The following is a 25,610-nucleotide window of genomic DNA, read 5'->3' as shown; positions in this document are numbered from 1 at the left end:
CTTTCATGGGAAGGGGGATCTGGAGCTGGAAGATAGTTCTTGGACTCTATGTTTTAAGAAGAGAGGCTGAGAGCTGCTGATGGCAGCATTTTATAACAGGTAGCAAGGACCTGTCTGAGAAGTAAGCTAACTAACACACAAGAGAAGCATAGTTAAGAAATAGGAGAGCAGAGAAGCCCTGACATCTGACCCCATGGATCCAGCTATGTGTGAATCCTTGAACTTCCCAGTTTCTTGAGAAAATTCTCTGGACCTATTTGAAAGGAGACTGAAAAAGTGTTTTCAACAAAAATGCTAATTAACCTTCATCCAAGCTTTGATAATAATTATGAGTTAATGGTATGCACTTTGGCCTTAATTTTAGAGCATTATTGGCCTTTAATAATGATCTCTCACAAATACATGAGGACTTAATGTCTTGTATTTAATACTCAGAAGCCCAGTTTGGCTAATCCCATCTGAAAATATCTTTGATCAAGACAAGTAAAACTAAATTATCAACTGAAATGACATATTATCATTTTTAACAAAGTGACTACTTATTTAAATCTCCACTAGGAAACATCTTTTAATCTTGAAAATAAGTGACTAGATATGCTTATGATTATTGTCAGTCATGGTCTCTTTGCCCCAATAGCTTATTTGTGAAAACCAATACGGTACACAAATTCTACCCATTCAGTTAATATCACTACCTATTCACACAAACTGCCAAATAGATGAAAATATTTTAAAAACAGTATTTAAAGAGTTAACAAGAGTTAAAATTAAATGCAATGTAACTTTTCTCTTTAGGGAGATTTTTTTTTTCCCTATTAGATTTTCAGTTAGCAGTCACTTTTAAAATTGAAACGCCAAATGCTGAATACTGTGAAACACATAGCACACAATAAAAATTAGCTTATCTCCCAGCTAATTTCTACCACAAAGTAACACATTAGTAAATGTCCATTCATTCATTCATCTTTCATTCGACAACGTCAATTCAGTTGAATTGAACATATATTGAGCTGCTTTCATGAGCAATTAATTGCACTCTATGTAAAACACTGTAGGTGATAGGGACATGAACAAGGTAAGCAGCATAGTACTTGAGGAACAGAACTTCCTGTAAGGGAGCTAAGGCCCATATATAAATAACAGCAATAGAAGACAGGATAAAACTACATAAGAGTACCACAAAGTACAATTTGCACACAGAAGAGAGAGAGATTTAAGGCTGCTTTTAGCGAGAAGTGAGGACTAAATAGATAAAGACATATTTGATTTAGTCCTCCAACTAGTTCCAGAGATTGAGACAGTGAGGGTTTTCCAATAAAGGGAGCCATGGAATGCAATTCCAAATTAGATTGCATTTTATCATGTTCCTCAGATACTGGGTACTAGGCTAGGTAGAACTTTTTACATTTGTTATTTCAAGTGACATGTACGAAACAAATGCTATTTGTTTCCATTTTTCCCAGGAGGAAACTGAAGCTCAGGGATACAGGGTCTACGAGTAACGACTGGTAAAGCAGGTCTAAGAACCAAGATCCACGGACTGTGAAATCAGGGCGTTTTTCTTCCGATTTTCTCAGCAATGCTGCTAATTTCCCATTGTTTCCCTCAGGGCTCAGCTTCCCTCTGCTTGGAGGATGTTTCAGCTCTTCCGCAGCCAGCCTGTGAGTGGTAACATTGGTCACTGTCTTACTCTGGAAGCAGAGGTTAGCTGGGCGTTGATTTGTTAATTAAAAGTAGTTTCTCTAAAAAAAAAAAAAAAAAAAAAAAAAGACTATTTCTCCTTTAGTCCTTTGTAGACAGTCTTCTGGTATCTATCTTGAGGAAAGAGGTGTGTTCATTCAGTTTTCTGTTTTAAGATAGCCTCGTTTCTTCATAGCGACATTTAAGAATTTCTTGGGTCTGCTGTGGTTTCGCTACGATGTACACAGATACGGATTTGTTTTTATTTACACTGCTCAGCACTGGTCTATTTCTTCGTTCTTAGGACCCAATGGTCTACTCAATTCTAAAAAACTCTCCCTTCGCATCTGTTTGAATGTTGTCCTTGCTCTAATTTCTCTTCTGGAATGCCTTTTAGATCTATCTTTATCATTCTATTTTCCATCTTCACTTCTTTTTTCCTATTTCTCTTTTTCTTTCTAGAAGTAATTTCCGTAGTTCAATGTTCCAGATTATTGATTTTTCTCTTTGGCTGAATCTTATCTGCTATTTAACCCATCCAGGAAGGTTTTAATTTTAATGCTTATAATGCCTGCCGTTTTATTTCTCAAAGTTGTAACTGGATGTTTCTAATTCTCCTTTCACAGGGCAGTAACTCTTCCCGAGGCCCAGCTATTTATACAGTTTGCAGTTCGTGTTCCTCTCCAGTTACAAAATCCACATCTCTTGAATTTAAGTGTGCATTTAGATGGCAACCCTGACCTGTTTTGGCCTACATTCAGTTTTTCTACCTTGCTAGTCTGTTACCCTATCAAATTAAGGGCTTATAACTCTGGCTATGAGTTTCCTATCAAGTTCATAGCCTGAAAATTTCCTTTTCTTTCTTTTGCTCTTGGCTAGGTATTTAAAAAGTTGTTATATTCTACTCAGCATTTATGTATTTGTAGAGGGAAAGTGGGTGGGTGGGAGGGGTACTCCATGAGGCTTAAGTCAACGTTTTGCTAAAACTAAAAGATCCAGTGATAAGTAACTCTGACAACTATGTTGGCTATATTCTTTATACTCTAGTTACCCTTCAACCTTAATATATTTAATAAGCAAGACCCATGATCCCTGAGTCAGGAGCAATCCGTGGACCACAAGAGCACACACTGAGAACAGTACCAGAAGTCCCATGTGATGGCTTTAGGTGGTAAATGAAATAACTGAGCGTATTAGAAGAAAGGGTAGAAAGAGGCCAGATCATATGCTAAATATTTCATATGCATTATCACATACAATACCCCAATAGCCCACTCCTTTAGAAAAGTGGAGATTCAGAAACATCACACAAAGTTGTACAGGGATTGAACTAAGCCAGGAATTGAATCTAGGTCTCTCAGTTTCAAAAGGCCATACTCTATTATTGTAAGAAACTTAGAATTTGTTCTGAGATGGCAAAAGTTTGACATCATCAAAGCCAGAATCGAGGAAGACTACTCCAGGAGCAAAGGAAGATTTCTCATAAAGCCAATGAAGTTTAGACACCAGAGTCCCTCACCAGAGTTTCTGGATATTGTAAGCATTCTGGGTAGGGAGGGAAAGCCAAGTGAAAATCAGGAAGTATTTATATATAAGTGTGTCCGAAAATTGTCTCAAGAGATGTCAGAGGAAAAGGGTTTGAATTTTCATGACTTCTGTTTTTGAACTTTTTTTGTGTATGGTATCTTTTCTAAGTAGAAATAAATATTCATCCTCTACTTAATTTTTTGCTCAACATTTTGTATTACTTTTCTTTTAATGAAAGGCACAACTTTTATAACTTTCAGGCACAAATCCTAGTTCTGTCCCTGCCTAGGAATAGAGGGTAGGGAGGGAGAATAAGATGAAAATAGAGAGGTGAGTTATGATTCTGTAAGAGTATAGGTATGAGGTATGAAAGGCTAGAACTAAAATGGTAGCCGATAAAAGTCGAAATTATTCGACTGATTCAGGAATCATAGCAAAGAAAGGAATTCAGTGAGTGGTAAGATGCAAGCCATAAGTGTAAGAAAGAGTCCAATCTCATTCCAGGTTTATGAGCACTGCTGTAAAAATGACAATTAGTGGCACTATTACCAGAAAGAGGCAAGTCAAGAGGAATTTACTGGTGATTTGGTAGATGAGGTGAAAGGCCAGTGGAGAGGATGAATGATGAAGAATACAATGAGTTCCTTGTGGATAGAATACATCTGCCAGCATCTGGCTGACATTTGGAATGAAACACAAAAGCTCTGCAGATGACTGGGATTCAACGTTGAGAGTTGCTTACAGAGAACAGACCTCTTCAGTTGCAGATAGGGGATGACGCTGTACATGGCCAAGCCCAGGATATCTTAGCAAGTGGCTCAAAAGCAAGAAAAAGTAAATAAGGAGGGAGAGTAACAAGAGCCTCAAGAAAATGGGGGTGATTTCATTGAGGATGCAATGTTTGGGTCTGGTACAAAGGCAGTCATGTGATCTTTTAAAGAACCAATTCAAAGGGGTCGTGAGAACCAGAGTCTGGATGTGAGGGACCACTGGGGGAGTTGGTGGTGATCTGTGAGTATAAAATAATCTTTCAGGAATCTGGAAAAGAAGGATGGTCTCAATTGAAGAAGAAGAGACATCAGAAGAAATATTTTCTTGGAGTCTGGGGACCTTTTTTTTTTTTTTTTTTTAAAGTCAGAAGAGAAGTTTCCCTCTCAATGAAAAGGGAATATGAGCACTGGGATGGTTGATGAAGCAACATCCTGAAGGAGGCTAAATGATGGGGGAACAGAGGCTTCGGGCTCATTCAGGGGCAAATACAATGAGGACATTTCCTCTGCAAAGACAGTGGCAGATATTTGAAAAATTTTAGATGATTGTCAAAGTTTTTAATATTGCTTGTGCAGACTCTTTGATAACTAAGACTAAGGTACATCCATGTTAACAATGGCCAAAGTGAAATAGAGATGCAGATCTTGAAACTGAGAAAGTAAAAGAATTGTGAATTCAAAAGGTCAGATAGCAAAATTATTAAGGAGAATATTAGAGGATGTAATTAAAAAGAAATACTATGAATAAAGAACTCAGAAGATGGCATGTAAAGTATCCTGGGGGATGGTAGATGACATTTATAAAAAAACAGACCAAAAGTTGGCACAAGTAACAGGTGGGGAATTCAAACAAAATGTGTTTGCTAATTAGCATCAATTAAGTTAATTGGTCACAAAAGACAGAAACCTACACAGTTGTGTGAATAATAATGTGAATAATGGCTGCACAGGTTATTATAGTTTTTAATCATGACCTTGTATGAAGGGATGGTTATATCTCTAATCAAAGTTTTAAAGAAGCACTTTAATTCATTTTTTATAATATCTCCATTTGCTAAAGAATGAATAGCAAGTGTCACTGTAGCTTTTGCAATGCTCATTATCAGAGAAGTTTTAAATTGAAAAACAATTCCGATCTCTCTACTTTCATCTGCATTAGACAACTCGAGGCAAATGATTTAATTAGTGAAATTCCCTAAAAAAATGTACTATTTCCTAAACATTATTTCTTTTCTGATGAAAGAGTCATAAGCTCAGAAGACCAGTATCAAAATAGCTGAGGAGGGCACTATAGGATGTATTTAAAAAGAAATACTATAATAAAGAACTTCGATTATGGTATTAAAATAATGGTGTTTCCATAATTAGATTTAATTTTTTAAAATTTATATCTCATTTTCCCCTAAAATAGATATCAGAGCCACCAAAGAAATATACACTATGATCAATTAAAAAAATATAACTAGGACTTCAGATAAACTTTCGCTCTGAACTTGCTGGCAGTGGGCACAAAAGTAAACAAATTTAGTTGCATTGTTCTAGTAAAGAGAAAACAAAAAACATTCTATTTCCATAGGAGAAGCACTTTTTTTCTTGTATGACATTCTAAAAGAAGTTTCTGAAATAAGGTAATATACTATGGACATTTAGTAGCCTCATGGACAACATCCTTAGCAAAAGATTATAAAAATGTCATAGACCTATTTCTTCAAACATAGTTAATCACATGATATTTAAAAAGTAAGTAAACAAGTAATTTTCAAGACGCTGAATTTATTGAATTCAAATATCTAGGCTACCTGATCTATCTTGGTAGAGTGGCACAATTTGAGATACAGTAGGAATTATGGGCTGCAAGTGTCTTACAATGGCTCCCCGAAATATTGAGTTTTATAAAAAATACATGTAAACATGTGCAGCATGGTGAAACAGTCTCTAACAATATAAGCTCAGAACACAAAAAGAGAAATCACATCACATAACACAGACTATACTTAGGCATGGACCAATCCCACCTTGTTCATAAAGTTTTGCTTTTATGATCTTATCTGTTCTACATGCTCTTTAAGATCAGAACATCTTGAAGAAACACTTTTTTTTTCTAGAACAATCAACAGATATTCTTTAGAAAACTAGTTAAGTAATTTGAGAGTCAAAGCTGCACAAGTGAATCAGTAACAATTGGATGTATTTGTTAAAGGATTAATTTAATGGCTGCTTAACTCATTCACTGGGTTCTAAAAATCTAATGAAAATTAAAACAGTACTCTGGATCAAACTTATGAGATTTTTCATAAAACATGCCCTTTGATATTCAACACTGAGGATTTTATGATTTGAAAGGATTGGTAGCAGTGAGTTGGTGAAAGTGTACGAAAAGAATATAGAATATAGAATAATATAGTTATAGTTATATAAATATAGTAATACAGTTATTGTACTTAGCCCATTACAGAGACTATTTGGAGTGATGGCATGAAATTTTGGCTACTTAAGCAATCAAGATCTGTGGGGTCTTGATAATTCTAGTGAAATAAAAAAATGCTTAAACATCTACTCTAATATTTGTATACATTCAGTGAAGTCAATTAAAAGTATTTATGTTGACATGTAAATTCTTAAGGGATAATTATTATTAACCATGCCTATATTTTGTATTAATGACAGTGGGAAATGAATAAAAGTGAATGCCAACATTCTCAACTAATATATGTTGTGATGACCCACTTCTATGGGATTACCTCTTTGAATTTCTTAAAGTCAACACAAAACATAATTCAGTATTTTGTGTTTTACTCTACTTAAAGAGTCTTCTGGTTTAGACACCCCAAATAACTGGAAGAGATAAGCTTGTTGAAAGCCACTTTCATTTTATAAGATGGAATCTCCTACCAAATAATTCTACACTTATCCTAACCGATAATGGGGCACCTGGGTGGCTCAGTCAGTTAAGCATCTGCCTTTGGCTCAGGTCATGATCTCAGGGTCCTGGGATGGAGCCCTACATCCGGCTCTTTGCTCAATGGAAAGCCTGCTTCTCCTTCTGCCTCCCTCTTCCCCCTGCTTATGCTGTCAAATAAATAAATAAAAATTTAAAAACCCCAAATAATCCTACACTTAACAATTTCATTTTACAAATATATTAAAAAATTCTTATTTCGACTTGTTGACCTGTTAAGTATTGCAGAATAATTTGTATGTAAAAACAACTACATGCTGAAAATGACTTTTTTTCCATGTGTACCTACATAAAACACAATAGAAGAAAGGTTTTTTATTTAATGCTGTTTCAATTTAAAAAAACTATGGATATTACTTTATATCAAATTTTTAAAAGCGAGGGAAAAATATTCATATACAATATTTAGTTGCAATTACTATCTGCCCTAGTCATACATTTTCCTAACTGTTCTAGATAAGGATAAGTATTCAAAATGACACAGAATCTTCCCCATGCCCCATGACAGTGAAGTAATACATTAAAAAAAAAAAATCAAGATTCCAAGTGTCAACTGAATGGTAGATTTGTTATTTTAGAATATTCCTGTGTATAAAAAAAGCCCTAACCTATGATAAAAATTTTCATTCATGTTGTTCACTTAACATTTAATTATATTAGGCCTTATATTATTACTTAGGTATTTCACTTCCCACAACTTGTCACCTCAATGAATCATAATATCAGGGAACATGTTATATTTCCTAAATAACTGGTTAGAAATCTCTAATATTTCTGCTTATTACTTTGTATAATGGTATGTACATTATTGAATAAATGAACAAATGAATAAATAAAAAATAAAAGTTAATTAAAATAGCATTTCTTTACAGTATATTTCTTTGTGATTAGTTTGTAAAACTCCTTGACTTTGAATTAGTCAATTTTTGTTCTTCTCTATGCATAGCACAGGGTATACAACAAATAGATGCCCATATTGAAGTAAATAAATACAAGCAATAGAAAAACCTGTGAAAGTTTCAAATATGCCTTAGAGAAATTAAGAATTTTACATGACGATAATTTTTCTCATAAAGAATAATTAATGGAAAATAAGAAATTTTACCAAAAAATCTCCAAATAAATATCTCCAAAAATAGAAATGCCAGATGCTGGTAAAATAAAAACCTTGGTATAGGATATCATCTTTATTGTTACTGAGAAAGAAAAGTAAATATTGTACATTGTATTCTGAATGAGACATATTTAGGTTCTATCGCAATTTTACATCAGCTGCTGAGTGTTCTGAGCCAAATGCCAATGCTAGGACTCTGGGCTTTTATACCTGTTTAGATATCCTTTCTCTCTGTCATCTCTCTTCTATTGAGTAGGTAATAATAATTTTTAAATAATTCAGTAATGGGAGAAATAGCTTTATTTTCTTCAAGCAAACTCTCCTCTCTTATACCTCTACTATCATAATTTAGTTTGATCAGGCACAAAAATGCCATTTTGATTTTAAAATGACTTATGCACTACCAACTCTGACTTCAATATAGTTATTATTCTGAGAAGTAAACAAGTACTTAAATGGAGTATTCTGTGATTGTTTAATACAAACAGTTTGGGAAGCTTTTATCAGATGATAGATTGAATAATATTTGAAAATATTGTCACAGTTAAGATATACTGAGTGGTTACTATGTGTCAGAAATGGTTTGCAGCGCTTTACAAGTGACAACTTATATAATTCTCACAACTTTATGAATTAGGAGTTAACACCTCTAGAAGAGGCATCTGAGTCCAGGTCGCTGAAGTAAGGTGCCAGTCATACAGTTAGGACGTGGTAGATCCAGAACCCCAAACCAGGCTCTCTGGGGACTGAGCCTTGTGCTTGGTACTATCTAGGCAGACTGCCTCTCTATGAAGTCATACTGTTTTAAAGAATATCAAAGGGGGGGCACCTGAGTGGCTCAAAGACCTAAGCATCAGACTCCTGATTTAGGCTCAGGTCATGATCTCAGGGTCATCAGATTGAGCCCCGTGTTGGGCTCCGCACTGGGTGTGGAGCCTACTTAAGATTCTCTCTCTCCTTCTCCCTCCGCCCCTCCCCCCAGCACATGCTCTCTCTCTCTCAAAAAGAAAAAAATATTGAAGGTATTTTTAGAAGCCAGTGAAGAAGCATTGATAGTAGATAGTGGATTTATTGCTTTTGTCATTTCATTTAAATCTAAGAACCTATTTCTCCTATATGACATCTCTGAAACCTCTCCTAGCTTCACCAACACTACTCCATTACAACTAATACATGACAGGCACTGATCACGAACCAGCAGTCTTGGCTTCGATGGAGCCAAGAAAGGAAAAAAAAAAAATGGCTTCAGAAAATTTCTAATACATTTCTGCTCCCATACATAAAAAACAAAAATAAAAAAAAATACATTGTAAATATATACACTATTTCTAGGAATAGCAATTAGTGCAAGGTGAAATAAAGTTGGAAAACCACTGATATCTGATTTCCACCCATAAATAACTAATGTCAACATAATCTCATCCATCTGTAAAGCCTAGATGAATAGAAAAGCTCATGTTACCATCCACAAGCACACAAATACACCGAGTACAACAAAGCCTTCTTTTTCACATGAGGATATTCATTCCCTGATCTTTACTCTCAAGGCTTGCTACTTATTAACCACTGGTATGAAAACAGTATTATTTAGGTGGATCCATCCATTTCCTTTGGTTCCAGAGAAAGCCATTCTCATATACCACCTAAAGCAACAACCTATGCTTCAGTTGAAGACTTGGTTAACCTTATATCTGCTTCAGTAGTGACAGAAAACAAACACAAATGAGATGCTGGTTCTCATTGGTTTTTAACTCAGATCCCCCTCGTTTCCTGTGACGTGGTACCATGTGTGCCTGGGAGTGCTGGTCTCACCAGGTATTCCTCATTGAATAACAAAGGGGATAAATACTTCAGGAAGATGAAAAGGAGAAGGGGAAAAAAACAAACAAGCAAACAAAAACCCCTTGGACCTGACATTATGGAAAAAATAAAAAAGACACTAAGATGAAAAAAAAAAATAGTGTCATGGTTTACATGTGGGATTTTGATGGAATCTAGGGCTGTGTTTTAATTCAAAACTCACCATCTCAAAACCACTTCTTTTCATCCGCCTGCAGGACTTGAGGTAAGTACGTATACGTTTTCTGGCACGCTCTTGATACTCAGGGAATTGTCGCCTGCATGAGTCAATGATAGCCTGGATCTTTTCTTTGGGCTGCTTAGAGATTGGGACCATTCGGTCCAAGTTTTCATCTACAAACAGCCTGACAAACATCTGTTGGCAAGAGGGAGACAGAGGAGAAGGGTTTGGAGGACTGCTCTCTGCTGTTCCTAGCTTCCTGTCTTGATTACCGATAGGAAAATACTCTTTTCTGCTTTATGCACTGAAGAACTTTGCAATGGAAAGCCAGAAATTTTAAGCAAACACCCTTTAAAGGCTTTCTAAATGGCTGGATAAAAAAATAGAGAGAAAAAAGAGAGAGAGGCAGACAGACAGACAGACAGACAGAAAAGTATAGACTATCGTGTAGGAAAAAAAATCAGGAAATAACAGTAGACTGTGACAATTAAGCACCCCATCAAATTCTCCATTAATGATAAATGCGACTGCTACATTGTTATGCTGCACAGTGCACTAATCTCTGAAAACAATGGACTCTTTTGTCATGCATAATTAGGTAAGCCGGGAAGGCAAGAGAAATAACTGAAGACAGGCATACTCTTCCGAGGAAGAAACGGAGGCCCCCTCATCCACTAGGTAAACATGCATACTCACACAACACAAATCCAGTTTTCAGCTCACATTTGGCTTTAAAATTCTAAACAAAACACAGCAATTCTGGTGTCTGGTTGGCAAAGAGTGTTTCATGTACTTTTTAAATCCTTCTGTAAATTAAACAGACATGTCTCTAGAAGATCCACGTTTACCAGCAAGCAACAACATGAAAGTGAAGTGGTAAAAAGTAAGCCACACAGGGAGGGTGGCCGGACTCACATTAAAAGCTTTCAGCCGCTCGGCCTCAACGCCATCTGTCTCGTTCACTTTTTCAGAATCGTCGTGGTCATCGTGGTCATCTTCATCCTCATCTCCTCTGTTTAGAGACAGGTCCTCGGCACCTCGGTCTACGCTCTCATTTTTGCCAGAGTCGTAGCTTGAATAGCTATGTGCGGGAGACTGAAAAGAAAGGGGCAAATTGCTGTTTTTAAATTCATTGCAGAGCATATGAATTCTGTTTTTAATTTCAATGGTTTCTCAAAAATCTTGCTGAAAGAAGTTAATCCCAGAGTTGTGGCTATTTTAATTTGAATCAAAATTAATGAAGTTTAGATGAAAAATTCATCTCCTCAGTCACACCAGTTATATTACAAGTGCTCAATAGCTGCATGGAACATTTCTATCACTGCAGAAAGTTCTACTGGATGTAGCTTTTTTAGAGCAAAGATAGTTTCCACTCAATATACATACTTAAAAAAAAAAAGAAAGAAAAATCAACCTGTAATCACCTTTGCGAGAGAATCATTGAATCACATATTCTTAGAAACAGAAATGACCTCAGAGGTTAGTCAATCTAACCGTATCAGTATTTTTTTAAACAGATAAGGAAACTGAGGGGAGGATATATTTAACTGATTTGCCCAACAAGGACTACACAAAATATTGATGCTAGGGGTGCTAATTATAAGACAAAGTCTTGAAAATCAGTTTTTAAATTGTCTGTGAGTCTTAGGATGGCACTGAATTTTGGTCTAGAAAAAAGGAACCAGGTTTCCTCTGAATCACGTTAAGCTTAATGCTTCCTAATGCTTAATGGAAGATGAATGCCAGCCGACACAGTTCTCACAAACTTCGATAACTGTGTTCAAGACTAACCATGGGTCCTGCAGTGGTATCTCCTACTTCTTTGTCCATATAGCACCTTTGCCTTTCAGAAACAGCCTCTGCTCCCCTAGGTGAGAGTGCCAATCCCTGGGCAGCAACCTTCTCTATTCTGGCTGTGCCCCAACTTTACCTCTGGGTAACTGAAATCAAGTTGAATCCAGCAAGGCTAAGCAGAATAGACTCCTAATAACATCATCTGAGATTATAGATTCAACTGTGCCTGAAATTAACCCGTCAGCTGTGTGATACTCTACCTCTTCTACACCCCATCCCCCTTTATTTTCTCTTTGCTTAAATCTTAAATAACAGTAGACTGTGTCTGGAGTGGTACAGAAATCAATCATGGTAAGGCCAGATTAACAACCCAATTGAGTCTGGAGTGGTACAGAAATCAATCAGGGTAAGGCCCGATTAACAACCCAAATTTCACATATGAGAACTTAGATACATAGGTGACCTCAGTGAAATGGATAATATCTCTGTAAACAGCAGCAGCATCCTCAAATCAAAGAAGTAAAATGCTTTTGAAAGAACCTCACAATGGGAAATTTTAAATCAGCAGTGTTCAAAAATGCCTATGTGTGATAACACATGTGTAGTGTGTTGTAAGGATCACGATAATATATTATTACTGCATAATCAGAGGAAGAATAATAAAAGTAGAATAGAAATAAAAAATAAAGTTAAAATTTAAAAAACAACATATTTTATATTACTGTAATATTATAGTATTTCAATTTATTAACAAGGTAGATTTACCTTAAAAAATGTAAGGCAAATATTCCGTAGGTTTGAAAAATATATCATATATATTTTTTTAATGCCAATGTGCAACATTTTTAAAAATGTTACAATACACTGAATGCAAATATGCTGGGCTAATATATTCTTTCCACATGCCACGTGAAATACACAACCTAGCCGTCTGCTATAAACAGAACCATTTGGAATGACATCGTTTTACACCTCTACTCCCTCTAGATAAAGAAGACCCAGTCTTACAGATCTGAGAATATTGAGAATCTAAATCCAAAACATAATCAATTTTTCCTTCTGTAATATAAACTGAAATTTGTATAACTCTGAATCCAGTTTCTCAGCTGCAGTGTCATTTCCTGCCTCTTTCACTGTTGAAGATACTACTAACTGGCTTTCAAGACCAATCCAAGTAAATTCAATTTCCACCAAGATTCCCTCTTCTTTCTCAGTCTCCTTCAATGTTTCTCTAAACTGTGAAGTCTTAATATACTATGACATTTGACACAGAATTAAACACTATCATTGTTCTCTACTTCTCATGTTAATTTGCATTTTCTTTCAAGCTAGACTGAGATAGGAATCAACACATGACCTCTACTTCTTCTCTCACAGCAACAAAGAAATGTTCTCTACAGAAATAGCATTTAAGACTGTCAGCAGTGTCCCATTTTCTACAAAATGATTTGGTCTTAAAAAATGGGGGATGAAGCCAAGTCACAGATTAGGAGAAAATATTTACAAAAGGCACCTCTGTTAAAGGACTGTTAGCCAAAATACACAAAGAACACTACAAACTAAATGATAAGAAAGCAAACAACCTGATTAAAATATGGGCCCCAAACCTTAAGAGATAACTCACCAAAAGAGATAAACAGATGACAAATAGACCTTTCAAAGAAGCTCCACATCATATGTCATCAGGGAAATGCAAATTAAAACAACAATGAGATACGACTATACACCTATTAGAATGGCCAAAATCTGGAACATCAACATCAACATCAAATGCTGGTGAGGATGTGGAACAACAGGAACTCACTCACTGCTGATGGGAATGCAAAATGGTACAAACACTTTGGAAGACCGTTTGGTAGTTCCTTACAAAACTAAACATACTCTTACCATATGAACCAACAGTCATGCTCCTTGGTATTTATCCTAGGAGTTAAAAACTTATGTCTACACAAAAAAACTGCACAGGGATGTTTATAGCAGCTTTATTCAGAATTGCTAAAACAAATGCAATCAATATGTGCTTCAGTATGTGAATGGATGCATAAACTGTGGTACATCCAGATCAGGGAATATTATTCAATACTAAAAAGAGATGAGCTAGGGCGCCTGGGTGGCTCAGATGGTTAAGCGTCTGCCTTCGGCTCAGGTCATGATCCCAGGGTCCTGGGATCGAGTCCCGCATCGGGCTCCTTGCTCAGCAGGGAGCCTGCTTCTCCCTCTCCCTCTGCCTCTCCCTCTGCTTGTTCTCTCTCCGTCTCTCTCGCAAATGAATAAATAAAAATCTTTAAAAAAAAAAAAAAAAAAAAGAGATGAGCTAATTGAGACGTGAAGGAACACCAAATACCTGTCACTAAGTGAAAGAATCCAATCTGAAAAGACTACATGTTGTATGATTTGAGCTACAAAACATTTTGGAAAAAGCAGAACCATGAACAGTTAAAAGATCATTGGTTGCCAGGGGTTGTGGGGGGTAGGGGAGGAATAAGTGGAGCACAGAGGATTTCTAGGGCCCTGAGAATACTCTATATACTATAATTGTACATACATGTCACTATATATTTGTACAAACCCATAGAATGTACAACACCATAACTCCTAATATAAACCACGGACTTTGGATGTTTATAGTTTGTCAATGAGGGTTCATCAGTTATAACAAACGTACCACTCTGGTAAGTGATGTTGATAATGAGGGAGGCTATACACGCATAGGGGCCGGGGGTGTATGGAAATCTCTGCATCTTCTCAATTTTGTTGTGAACTTAAAACTGCTCTAAAAAATAAAGTCCTTTTTTGGGCGCCTGGGTGGCTCAGTTGGTTAAGCGACTGCCTTCGGCTCAGGTCATGATCCTGGAGTCCCTGGATCGAGTCCCGCATCGGGCTCCCTGCTCGGCAGGGAGTCTGCTTCTCCCTCTGACCCTCCCCCTCTCATGTGCTTGCTCTCTCTCATTCTCTCTCTCTCAAATAAATAAATAAAAAATCTTTAAAAAAAAAAAATAAAAAAAAATAAAGTCCTTTTTTAAAAAATGGGGAATATGGGTATTGGGATGATAATCTAGAATCAAGTCATAAAAATTACTATAGTCTTTTAACATCCCACATAAAATATTGCGGTCTCTACACCATAAACCTACCTTACTTTATTAAGAACTTTGGATGACCATACTCTAAGAAGCCTTAATTTCAGGAGCAGTTATTTTCATATTCCAGATATAAATTGAAAAAATCCAAATTAAATCTTTTCTTTAAAGATTTTATTTATTTATTTGACAGTGAGAGAGTGCACAAGCAGGGGGAGAGGCAGAGGGAGAGGGAGAAGCAGGCTCCCTAACAAGCAAAGAGTCTGATGCGTGGTTGCATCCCAGGACCCTGAGATCGTGACCTGAGCTGAAGGCAGATGCTTAACTGACTGAGCCACCCAGGTGCCCCCAAATCAAATCTTAAGAAAACCAAAATGTTAAGGAATCACCACTTAGGCCCTATAGAAGATGCAAACTTGCTTATTCTCATAACACACGTGTTAGTTCATGGGGCCAAAGGTATATCTTTGCCTTGATTACATATTCCATTTTTTCCTCTTGAGATAACCTGTGGCTCTCCTTAGCAAAGACTTCTTGAAAAATACATTTGCACTTCTATTTTCTCACGTTTTTACCACCCTAATAGAACTGCCAGCTCTGGACCTAGGGAACCTCACTTCCGCACCCTAGAAAGAAAGCTTAATCTGTTTGCTTACTCTGTGGTCAGAGCATAGACTGGCTCAGAGAGCAAGACCATCCATAGTGCTTGATAGGAGAACCAGCTGAGGCTAGAGGGGCAATTTGTGATATATATACAGCCAAGGGAAATAAAAACAAACCTGTCATTTCTTTATCATGCCCTAAATAAGGTAAGACTCTCATGAATTGAGTGGCAGGCATCCATGCTTTCATAATAGCCTGTATGTAGCCCTGTTGCAGCACTGATCATGAAATACTATACAAGTTAGCTTATATGTCCATCTTCCACACAGCCTAAGAGTTACTTGATGTTGGGGTCACTCAGAGACCATACCTTTTCCATCCTTAAAAGCTTGCACAATGTCAAGCACATAGTGGGAATAAGGTAATAAATGTTTTCTGAATAAGTGATTGCTTACACGTTAGAGTTGTACAGAAGATAATTTGATTTAATTTTTAAATTGCAATTTAAAAATTTATTTGCCAGTTACTTCTTTTTTAATTGAGTTATAATTGACAAACAACATTATATTAGTTTCAGGCATATAATAATGATTTGATATTGTAGGAGTTCTTATATATTTTGGATCATAACCTCTTATTGAATATAACATTTGCAAGTATGTTCTCCTGTTCATTGGTTTCCTTCACTGTGCAAAAGCTTTTTAGTTTGAGGTAGTTCCACTTGTTTACTTTTGCTTTTGTTGCTTTCGCTTTTGATGTCAAATCCAAAAATCATCACCAACACAGACATCGAGGAAATTACCACCTATATTTTCTTTTGGGGTTTCATGTCTTACTTCAAGTCTTTAAAACATTTTAAGTTCATTTAGGTACTTGGTGTTAGGTAGTGGCTTAGTTTTACTCTTTTGCACGCAGCTGTCCGATTTTCCTAACATTGTTTATTGAAGACACTGTCATTCCCCATGGTCTATTCTTGGCTTTGTCATAAATTAGTTGACCATATAGGTATGGGTTTATTTCTGGTCTTTCTGTTGTGTTCCACTGACCTATGTGTCTGTTTTTATGCCAATACTATATAGTTTTAATTAATATAGTTTCGTAATACATACTGAAATCAGGGAGCATGATGCTTCCAGCTTTGTTTTTCTTTGTCAAGATTGCATTGGCTATTTAGGGTCTTTTGTGGGCCCATACAAATTTTAGGATTATTTGTCCTACTTCTATGAAAAATGCCATTGGAATTTTCATGTGTCTAAATAAATTTTATTTATTTGATAAGACTGCATTGAGTCTCTAGATTACTTGGGATAGTAATATTATTTCTTCCAATCAATCAACATGGAATATCTTTCCATTTGTTTGTATCAGTTTTATTTCTTTCGTCAATGTCTTACACTTTTCAGTGCATAGGTCTTTCACCTCCTTGGTTAAGCTCATTCCTAGGTAGTTTTTAATGAGATAGTTTTCTTCATTTCTCTGATAGTTATTATTAATGTATAGAAATAATTTTTTAATTGAAGTATAGTTGAAGCACAACAGATTTCTGTATATTGATTTGGTATTTTGTAACTTTACTGAATTCAGTCAGCTTTTAAAAATATATTATTGATTACTGAATATATTGGGCAATCTTAGAATCATTAAAAATATGAGCAGTCTAGAAGCAATGGTTTTCAAAGAGTGCTTGCTATATCAGCAGTAACTGCATCTCCCGGGAACTTATTATAAATACAAACTATTGGATCCCATCCAAGACCACCTGAATCAGACACCTTGGGGCTAGACCCAGCAATCTACGTTTTCACATGCCCTCCAGGGTATTCTAATGCTCTCTCAAATTTGAAAAACACTAGCCCAGAGTTAACATCCATTTACAAGAAATAAGGCAGAGAGAATAACAAGTTAAATGACACCAGAGAAAGCAAAGAGACAAACCCAAAATATGAGACATTGTATAGGACAACTGACTTTGGTTCTGCAATGTGACACCAGAAAAACAAGTGACACATTAGAAGAGATTTAAGAGGTGTACAGACATACCTTTTTTTATGGAATTTTACAGATATTGTGGGGTTGGTTTTTTTGGGGGGAGGGCAGTTCAAATTGAAGGTTTTGGCAACCCTGTGTCCAGCAGCTCTATCAGCACCATGTTTCCAACAGCATTAAGCTCACTTTGTGTCTCTGTGTCGCACTTGGTAATGCTTACACTATTTCAACTTTTTTCTTATTATAATTGTTATGGTGACTTGCAATCAGTGATCTCTGATGTTACTATTGTAATTGTTTTGGGGCATTGCAAACCATGCCCATAAAAGACAGTGAACTTGAGAAAGTGTTTGTGTTTTGACTGCTCCACTGACCAGCTGTTCCCCCATCTCCGTCCCTCTCCTCAGGCCTTCCTATTACCTAAGATAACAACAAAATTGAAATCAGGGCAATTAATAAACTTCTAATGGCCTCTAAATGTCAAGTGAGTCACATGTCTCTCACTTTAAATCAAAAGCTAGAAATGATTAAGCTTAGTGAGGAAAGCATATAAAAAATGGAGACAGGCCAAAAGTGAGGCCTCTTGTGCCACCAAATTGTGAATGCAAAGGAAAAGTTCTTTTTTTTTTTTTTTTTAAAGATTTTATTCATTTTTTGACAGAGAGAGACACAGTGAGAGAGGGAACACAAGCAAGGGGAGTGGGAGAGGGAGAAGTAGGCTTCCCGCGGAGTAAGGAGCCCAATGCGGGGCTCGATCCCAGGACCCTGGGATCATGACCTGAGCCGAAGGCAGACGCTTAAGGACTGAGCCACCCAGGCACCCCAAGGAAAAGTTCTTGAAGGAAATTAAAAGTGCTATTCCGGGGAACACATGAATAATAAGAGAGTGAAACAATCATATTGCTGATATGGAGATAGTTTTAGTAGTCTGTAGAGAAGATCAAACCAGCCACAACTTTCTCTTAAGCCAAAGACTAATCCAGAGGAAGGCCCTAACTCTAAATAAAATTTATTTAGACACATGAAAATTCCAATGGCATTGAAGCTAGCAGAGAGTGGTTTATGAGGTTTAAGGAAAGAAGCTGTCTCCCTAACATCAAAGTGCAAGGTGAAGCAGCAAGTGCTGATGTAGAAGCTGCAGCAAATTATCCAGATGATCTAGCTAAGATAATAAAGGTGGCTACACTAAATAACAAATTTTAAATATAAGAAGTAACAGCCTTATATTAGAAGAAGATGCTATCTAGGATTTTCATAGCTAGAGAGAAGTCAATGCCTGGCTTCAAAACTTCAAAGGACAGACTGACTCTCTTGTTAGGAGTTAATGCAGCTGGTGACTAAGTTGAAGCTAATGCCTACTGACCATTAAGAAAATCCTAGGGTCCTTAAGAATTATGCCAAATCCATTCTACCTTTGCTTTATAAATGGAAAAACAAAACCTTGATGACAGCACATTTGTTTACATCATGGTTGACTGAACATTTTGAGCCCAATGTTGAGACTTAGAAAAAACAAAAGATTCCTTTCAAAACATTACTATTCATTGACAATGCACCTAGTCACTTCATCTCTCGTGGAGATGTACAATAAAATCAATGGTTTTATGCCTACTAACACAACATCCATCCTGGAGCCCACAGATCAAGAAGTCATTTGGAATTTCAAGTCTTATTTAAGAAATACATCTCATAAAGTTAAATTTCCATATACAGCAATTCTTATGATGGATCTGAGCAAAATAAATTGAAAACCTTCTGGAAAGGATTCATCATTCTAGATGCCATTCAGAACATTTGTGATTCATAGGAAAAGGTTAAAATATCAACATTAACAGGAGTTTATAAGAAGTTGATTCCAAGGGTGCCTGAATGACTCAGTCAGTTAAGCATCCAACTCTTGATTTCAGCTCAGGTCATGATCTCAGTGTCAGGAGATCAAGCCCCGCATTGGGCTCCATGCTCATTGCAGAGTCTGCTTGAGATTACCTCTCCCTCTGCCTCTGCCCACCCTCCCACCCTGCTCTCTCTCTCTCAAATAAATAAATAAAATCTATAAAAAGAAAAAAAAATGTTGATTCCAGTCCTCATAAAGGACTTTGAGAGATTCAAGACTTCAGTGGAGGAAATAACTGCAGATGTGGTAGAAATAACAAGAGAACTAGAATTAGAAGTGGAAACTGAAGACAAGACTGAATTGCTGTAATCTCATGATAAAACTTGAATGGATGAGGAGTTGCTTCTTATGGATGAGCAAAGAAAGTAGTTTCTTGAAATGGAATCTACTCCTAGTGAAGACACTGTGAAGACTGTCAACATGACAACAAAGAATTTAGATTGTTAAAAAAAAAAACAAAACCCAGTTGATAAAGCACTGATGGGTTTGAGGATGGACTCCAATTTTGAAAGAAGTTCTCTGGGTCAAATGCTATCAAACAGCACTGCATGTGAGATAAATTGTTTGTAAAAGGAAGAGTCCAATTGGTAAACTTCACTGTTGTCTTATTTTAAGAAATTGCCACAGCCACCCCAACCTTCAGTATCCACCACCGTGATCAGTCAGCAGCCACCAACATTAAGGCAAGACCCTTTACCAACAAAAAAATTATGACTCACTAAAAGCTCAGATGATGGGGAGCATCTTTTAGCAATGAAGTGTTCTTTCATTAAAATATTTACACTGTTTTTTAGACATAATGCTATTGCACACTTAATAGACTATAGTATATTGTAAACATAACTTTTATATACACTGGGAAACCAAAAAATTCATTTGATTAGTTTTATTGTGATATTCACTTTATTGTGATTTTCACTTTATTGTGGTTTTCCGAAACTGAACCCATAATGTGTCTGAGGTTGTGCCTATGATAAAATTAAATGTGTTGACCTTGCTTGTATCAGATTCAAATAAACTCAATACAAAATGTCAATTTTGAAAAAAATTTGGGAATATTTGACTATAGATGGGGGTATTACATGATAACATCGAATTCTTATTAATTTTGCTAAATGTAAGACCTAACATTTGGTTAAGTAAATATTTATGTAAGAAAATGCTCACATTTGTTAGAAATACAAATTGAGGTGTAAGAGATGAAATGACATGGGTATCTGGGATTTGCTTTAAAATACTACAGAAAAAAGGAAAAATGTGAAAAAGTGTGGAAAGTCTTAATTACTGTTGAATTTGGCTGATAGATAGTAGTTCTGTGTATTATTTTCTCTATTTTTCAATACATATTAAACTTCCAAAATAAATTTTAAAATTTATAAGATTTATGATTTGTTTGGTGAGTTTCCTCCATTTCAGATATTTTACATAACAGTAATTTATTCAACAATTACAGAATCATTAATCCATGCTTAGAGCTGCATTCTAGGCTCATAGGATAGATCTGATCCAAGTTTCTTAAGTCCTTAAAGTTATAAAATTTGGAGATGGGCCTCACTTATTTGAGAAATTAGATACAAAAGAGATTTAATAAGAGTAAAATCACAAATTATGAGATGCTGAAAGCTTATAAATGCTACAATCACAAAATACAGGAAAATAATATTTTAAAAATTAAGTAACTCCCTGGCACATCTCTATAATACTGTTTTCTTTTCACATTTCTTGGCATGCTCTTTGATTGCTTCTTCATATGACAATGATTTTGTATTATCATCTATTGAGAATAGAAAAGTGATTCAGTCTTTAGCCTGTCTGATGGAAATGTGTCTTTTACCGTTGATAGTTTAGAAACTTTCCTTTGCTCTTCAAATTAATTATTGCCAATATCATGTAATTGTTACATTGTTTTCTGTTGAGGAAACCCTTAATCAAGTTCTTTTCATGTCTAACCTATGAATTTTTAGGGCATTTCAAGTTTTCCTGTGAAGTGAATGATTGTCTTCATTAAAGTGGCATTTTATGAGATTATGTTTTCTTAATATTGGTATATTCTGTCAAATTCAATATGAAATTTAAATCTTCTCCCATTGTGTTAATATAATTCATTCCTCATCATTAACTGTATTTTTCTTACTCCTAAATACTGCCTTTAGTAAGATCTGAAAATTTTTATTACAAGTCCGTTACTTCTCAGTGTCAGAACGTCTATTGATGTCCCTTCTCTTTTATTGTTTTTCATATTCCATTAATATTTTATCTGAGTTTTCTTTCAATCATTTATTAAATATAAAGAAAACAAAATGATATAGTATTCATATATTTCAAATTAGGCATTTATAATTTCTCACTTGTTTTGTCAAAAAGATTTTCCCACCCGGTAGCTGAAATGTCATATTTCACAAGACATCTCTGTATTATTACTTACAATTGCATACAAATCTGCAGTTATCCATTTATATAACCATGGATTGGTATTTGTTATTTGGTTTATTGATTTACCATTGTGTAAATGTTTTCCAATGATTGAGATTAATCTTAAACAGTTTTTGGATAAATAAGTCACAGTTGACATTTCATCTTGACATTGTCCAATAATGAACCAAATTTAACAATTACTTTGAAAATTCTCATGAAATTTTAGCTATTTCAATATCATTCCTTTTCATCATAACCTCTGAAAGGTAATCTCTCACTTAATAATTTTAAAACTAAAGCTACTTCTTTGGTACTTCAAAATAATACAAGTTTTTCAAGCCTGTTCTTCAAGATGTATGTTGGCTAGCACAGTGGTTCTCTCAATTGGCATGCACTAGTATCACCTGAAGTCAGCCTGGCAAGGAGGACTATCACAGACAAGAGGTCCCCCTGGAGGAGTAAGGGAATTAATCCCTATATTGGTTATCCCTAGCACGGGGGATCTGCACCCGGATAACAAAACCCCAGAAAGTCTGGCTTTGAAGAACAGTGGGGCTTAACTCTGGAAGCTTTAAAAATCAGGGGTGCTTAACTCCAGGAGAACTGGATGACTATAAGAAATGAAGACTCCACTACTCTGCTTGTAAAGGGTAAGCATGCTATCTCACTCATTCCTAGACACAGCACAGTGGCAGCAGTTTGAAAAGTGACTGGATTGTACATGAAGATTTATTGACTAACTTTAGGCATGCATTGGGAAGGTAGGGAACTTTAGGAACTTTCTCCAGAATGAAAGTACTGGCAGATACCATTTTTCTTGCCTCATTTAGCCTAACTGGCAGATGCTAGTGGAAGGTAGTTTTGACACTCTCCATCTACTTGGCTTATATTCTTTGAAACTGCCCCACCCAACATGCCCAGCTGGCAAGTACCCCTCCAAAGGAGCTTCTCACCCACCATACCTGGCAGGCAGCTTCAGTGGGGACCAGAGTCCTCCCAGAGTCACTACTGTCATGCCACATCCAGCAGGTAGTCCTGGCCAGGACTGAAACACCTCCAAAGTAACTCCTACCCCAGTGATGGGGGAGTGGGGAAGAGGCAGTCCTGACCACCAGCACACCCACAACAGTTGTGGCTTGGTTTCTCACCAAGCTGCACTAGGGGCTAACTGTACCCACCAGCCTGCCCACATCATCTATAGCTGGGCTTCTCAGCCAGCCATACTGGGGCCAGCCCTGCCCAGCAGTGTGCCCACAGTACTTACAGCTGGTCATTGCAACCAGCTACACTGGAAGTGAGCCCTTCTCATCAGCATAGCCATAACAGGAGGGTGCACACAGCCCACATAAAGGACACCCCTGGAGCTCCTGGTTCTGGTGACCAGACGACATTGCATTATGGGCCCCATAAGATACCTTCTACATAAGTCTACTACTTTTAAGACCAGGAGCTATTGATATAGATGACCTACTTAATACATAAAAACAAACACAGATAGTCAGACAAAATTAGGAGACAGAACACATGTTCTGAACAAACAAAACCAAGACAAAACCTTAGAAAAAATAACTAACTAAAATGGAGATAAGCAGTCTGACTCATAATGATTTTAAAGTAATGGTCATAACGATGCTCACCAGACTTAAAAATGGATGAACTCAATGAAAACATTAGCAAAAAGATAGGAAATATAAGAAAGAACCAATCAGAGCTGAAGATTCAACAAATGAAATGAAAAATACACTAGAGGAAGTCAACAGCAGATTAGAGGAAGCAGAAGAATGGACCATCAATCTGGAAGATAGGTAGTAGAAATCATCCAAAAAAAAAAAAAATTAAAAATGAGGACAGGTTAAGGGGCCTCTGGGACAATATCAAGCATATTAACATTCACATTATAGGGGTTGCAGAAGAGAGAATGGAGCAGAAAACTTACATGAAGAAATAATAGCTGAAAACTTCCCTAACCTGGGAAAGGAAACAGATGTCCTGGTTCAGGAAGCATGGAGAGCCCCAAAAAAGATGAACACAAAGTGGCCCACACCAAGACACATAATAATTAAAATGTCAAAAACTAAAAATACAGAATATTAAAAGCAGTAAGAGAAAAGCACATAGTTACATAACAAGAGAAACCTTATAAGACTATTATAGCTGATTTTTCAGCAGAAACTTTACAGGCTAGACAGGAATGGCAGGATAAACTCAAAGTGCTAAAGGAACAAAACAAAACAAACAACAAACAAAACAACAAAATCAAACAAACAAAAAATAAAATCAAGAATACTCTACCTAGCAGCTATCATTAAGAATTGAAAGGGGGATAAAGAGTTTCCCAGACTGGGGAAAAAAAAATTATTAATGCAGTTCATCACCATCAAGCCTTAAAAGAAAGGTTAAAGAGACTTCTTTCAGTGGAAAAGGCCATAAGTAAAAAAAAAAAAAAAAAAAAAAAAGAAGAAAGGAAAATATTTCACTGGTAAAAGCAGACATATAGTAAAGGTAGTAGATTAATCACATATAAAGCTAATATAAAGGTTAAAAGACAAAGGTAGTAAAATCAATTATATCTACAAAAATTAGTTAAGGGATACACAAAATAAATATGACAGCATATATATAGAATGTAGGAAGGGGAAAGAGTAAGAATGTAGTATATAGAGAACGTATTTGAACTTAAATGACCATTGACATAATATAGACTACTATATACATACACTGTTATATATGAACCTATTGCTATATACATATGTTTTTATATATGAACCTAACGGTAACCACAAACCAAAAACCTGTAATAGACACACAAAAAAAATAAAGATAAAGGAATCTAAGCATAAGACTAAAGTGAGTTATCAAATCACAAGGGAAGAAAACAAGAGAAGGAGAAAGCAACAAAGAAGAATTACAAAAACAACTAAGAAAATGACAATAAGTACATACATATTAACAATTACTTTAAATGTAAATGGACTAAATGTTTCAATCAAAAACATAGGGTGACTGAATAGACAAAAAAAAAAAAAAAAAAAAAGCGGTCAGGTAGCAATACTTATGTTAGACCAAATAGACTTTAAAACAAAGATTGCAATAAGAGGCAAAGAAGGGCATTACATAATCACAAAGGGATCAATCCAAAAGGAGGACATAACCTTTTAAGTGTCTGTGCACCCATGTAGGAGCACCTAAATATATAAAGCAAATATTAGAGATATAAAGGGAGAAACTCACAGTAATACAAAAATAGTAGGGATTTTAACATCCCACTTACATCAATGGATAGATCATCCAGACAGAAAATCAATAAGGCAAGAGTTATTTTGAATGACACATTAGACGATGGACTTAATAGATTACAGAACTTTCTATCAAAATGGACAGAACATACATTCATCTCAACTGCACATGAAACATTCTCCAGGATAGATCATGTTAGGCCACAAAACACGTCTTAATAAATTTTAAAAGACTGAAATCAAATCAAGCATCATTTTTACCCAAATGGCATGAAACTAGAAATCAATCACAAGGAAAAAAAGATGGAAAAAACAAAAATACATGGAGGCTAAATAACATGCTACTAAATAACCAATAAGTCGATGGAGAAATCAAAGAATAAATATCAAAAAAAATTTGGGGGTGCCCGGGTCACTCAGTCATTAAGCTTCTGCCTTCGGCTCAGGTCATGATCCCAGGGTCCAGGGATCGAGCCCTACATCGGGCTCCCTGCTCAGCAGGAAGCCTGCTTCTCCCTCCCCCACTCCCCCT

At 36.0% G+C, this 25,610-nt stretch overlaps 1 protein-coding gene across 9 annotated transcripts in view; it reads right to left on the bottom strand.

The window, feature by feature from the left end:
• The window catches only part of NOL4 (nucleolar protein 4), a 410,691-nt gene that overhangs the window by 102,696 nt on the left and 282,385 nt on the right, over window positions 1–25,610 (bottom strand). For 6 of the 9 annotated variants that reach the window (XR_013443339.1, XM_078060452.1, XM_078060455.1 and 3 more), the window contains 2 exons: window positions 10,986–11,165; window positions 10,074–10,265 (listed from right to left, as the gene is read on the bottom strand). Coding sequence is in view for 8 of the 9 variants with exons in the window: in XM_078060452.1 (XP_077916578.1) it covers window positions 10,074–10,265; window positions 10,986–11,165 (372 nt within the window). In the remaining variant the exon portion in view is untranslated. The remainder of the gene's footprint in view (window positions 1–10,073; window positions 10,266–10,985; window positions 11,166–25,610) is intronic. The other 3 variants (XM_078060459.1, XM_078060453.1, XM_078060458.1) reach the window with 1 other exon arrangement.

Source organism: Halichoerus grypus, chromosome 13, assembly GCF_964656455.1.
Source record: "Halichoerus grypus chromosome 13, mHalGry1.hap1.1, whole genome shotgun sequence".
Classification (NCBI taxonomy): Eukaryota; Metazoa; Chordata; class Mammalia; order Carnivora; family Phocidae; genus Halichoerus; species Halichoerus grypus.
The sequence above is the reverse complement of the archived record's forward strand: the minus strand, read 5'-3'. Positions and strand labels throughout refer to the sequence as shown.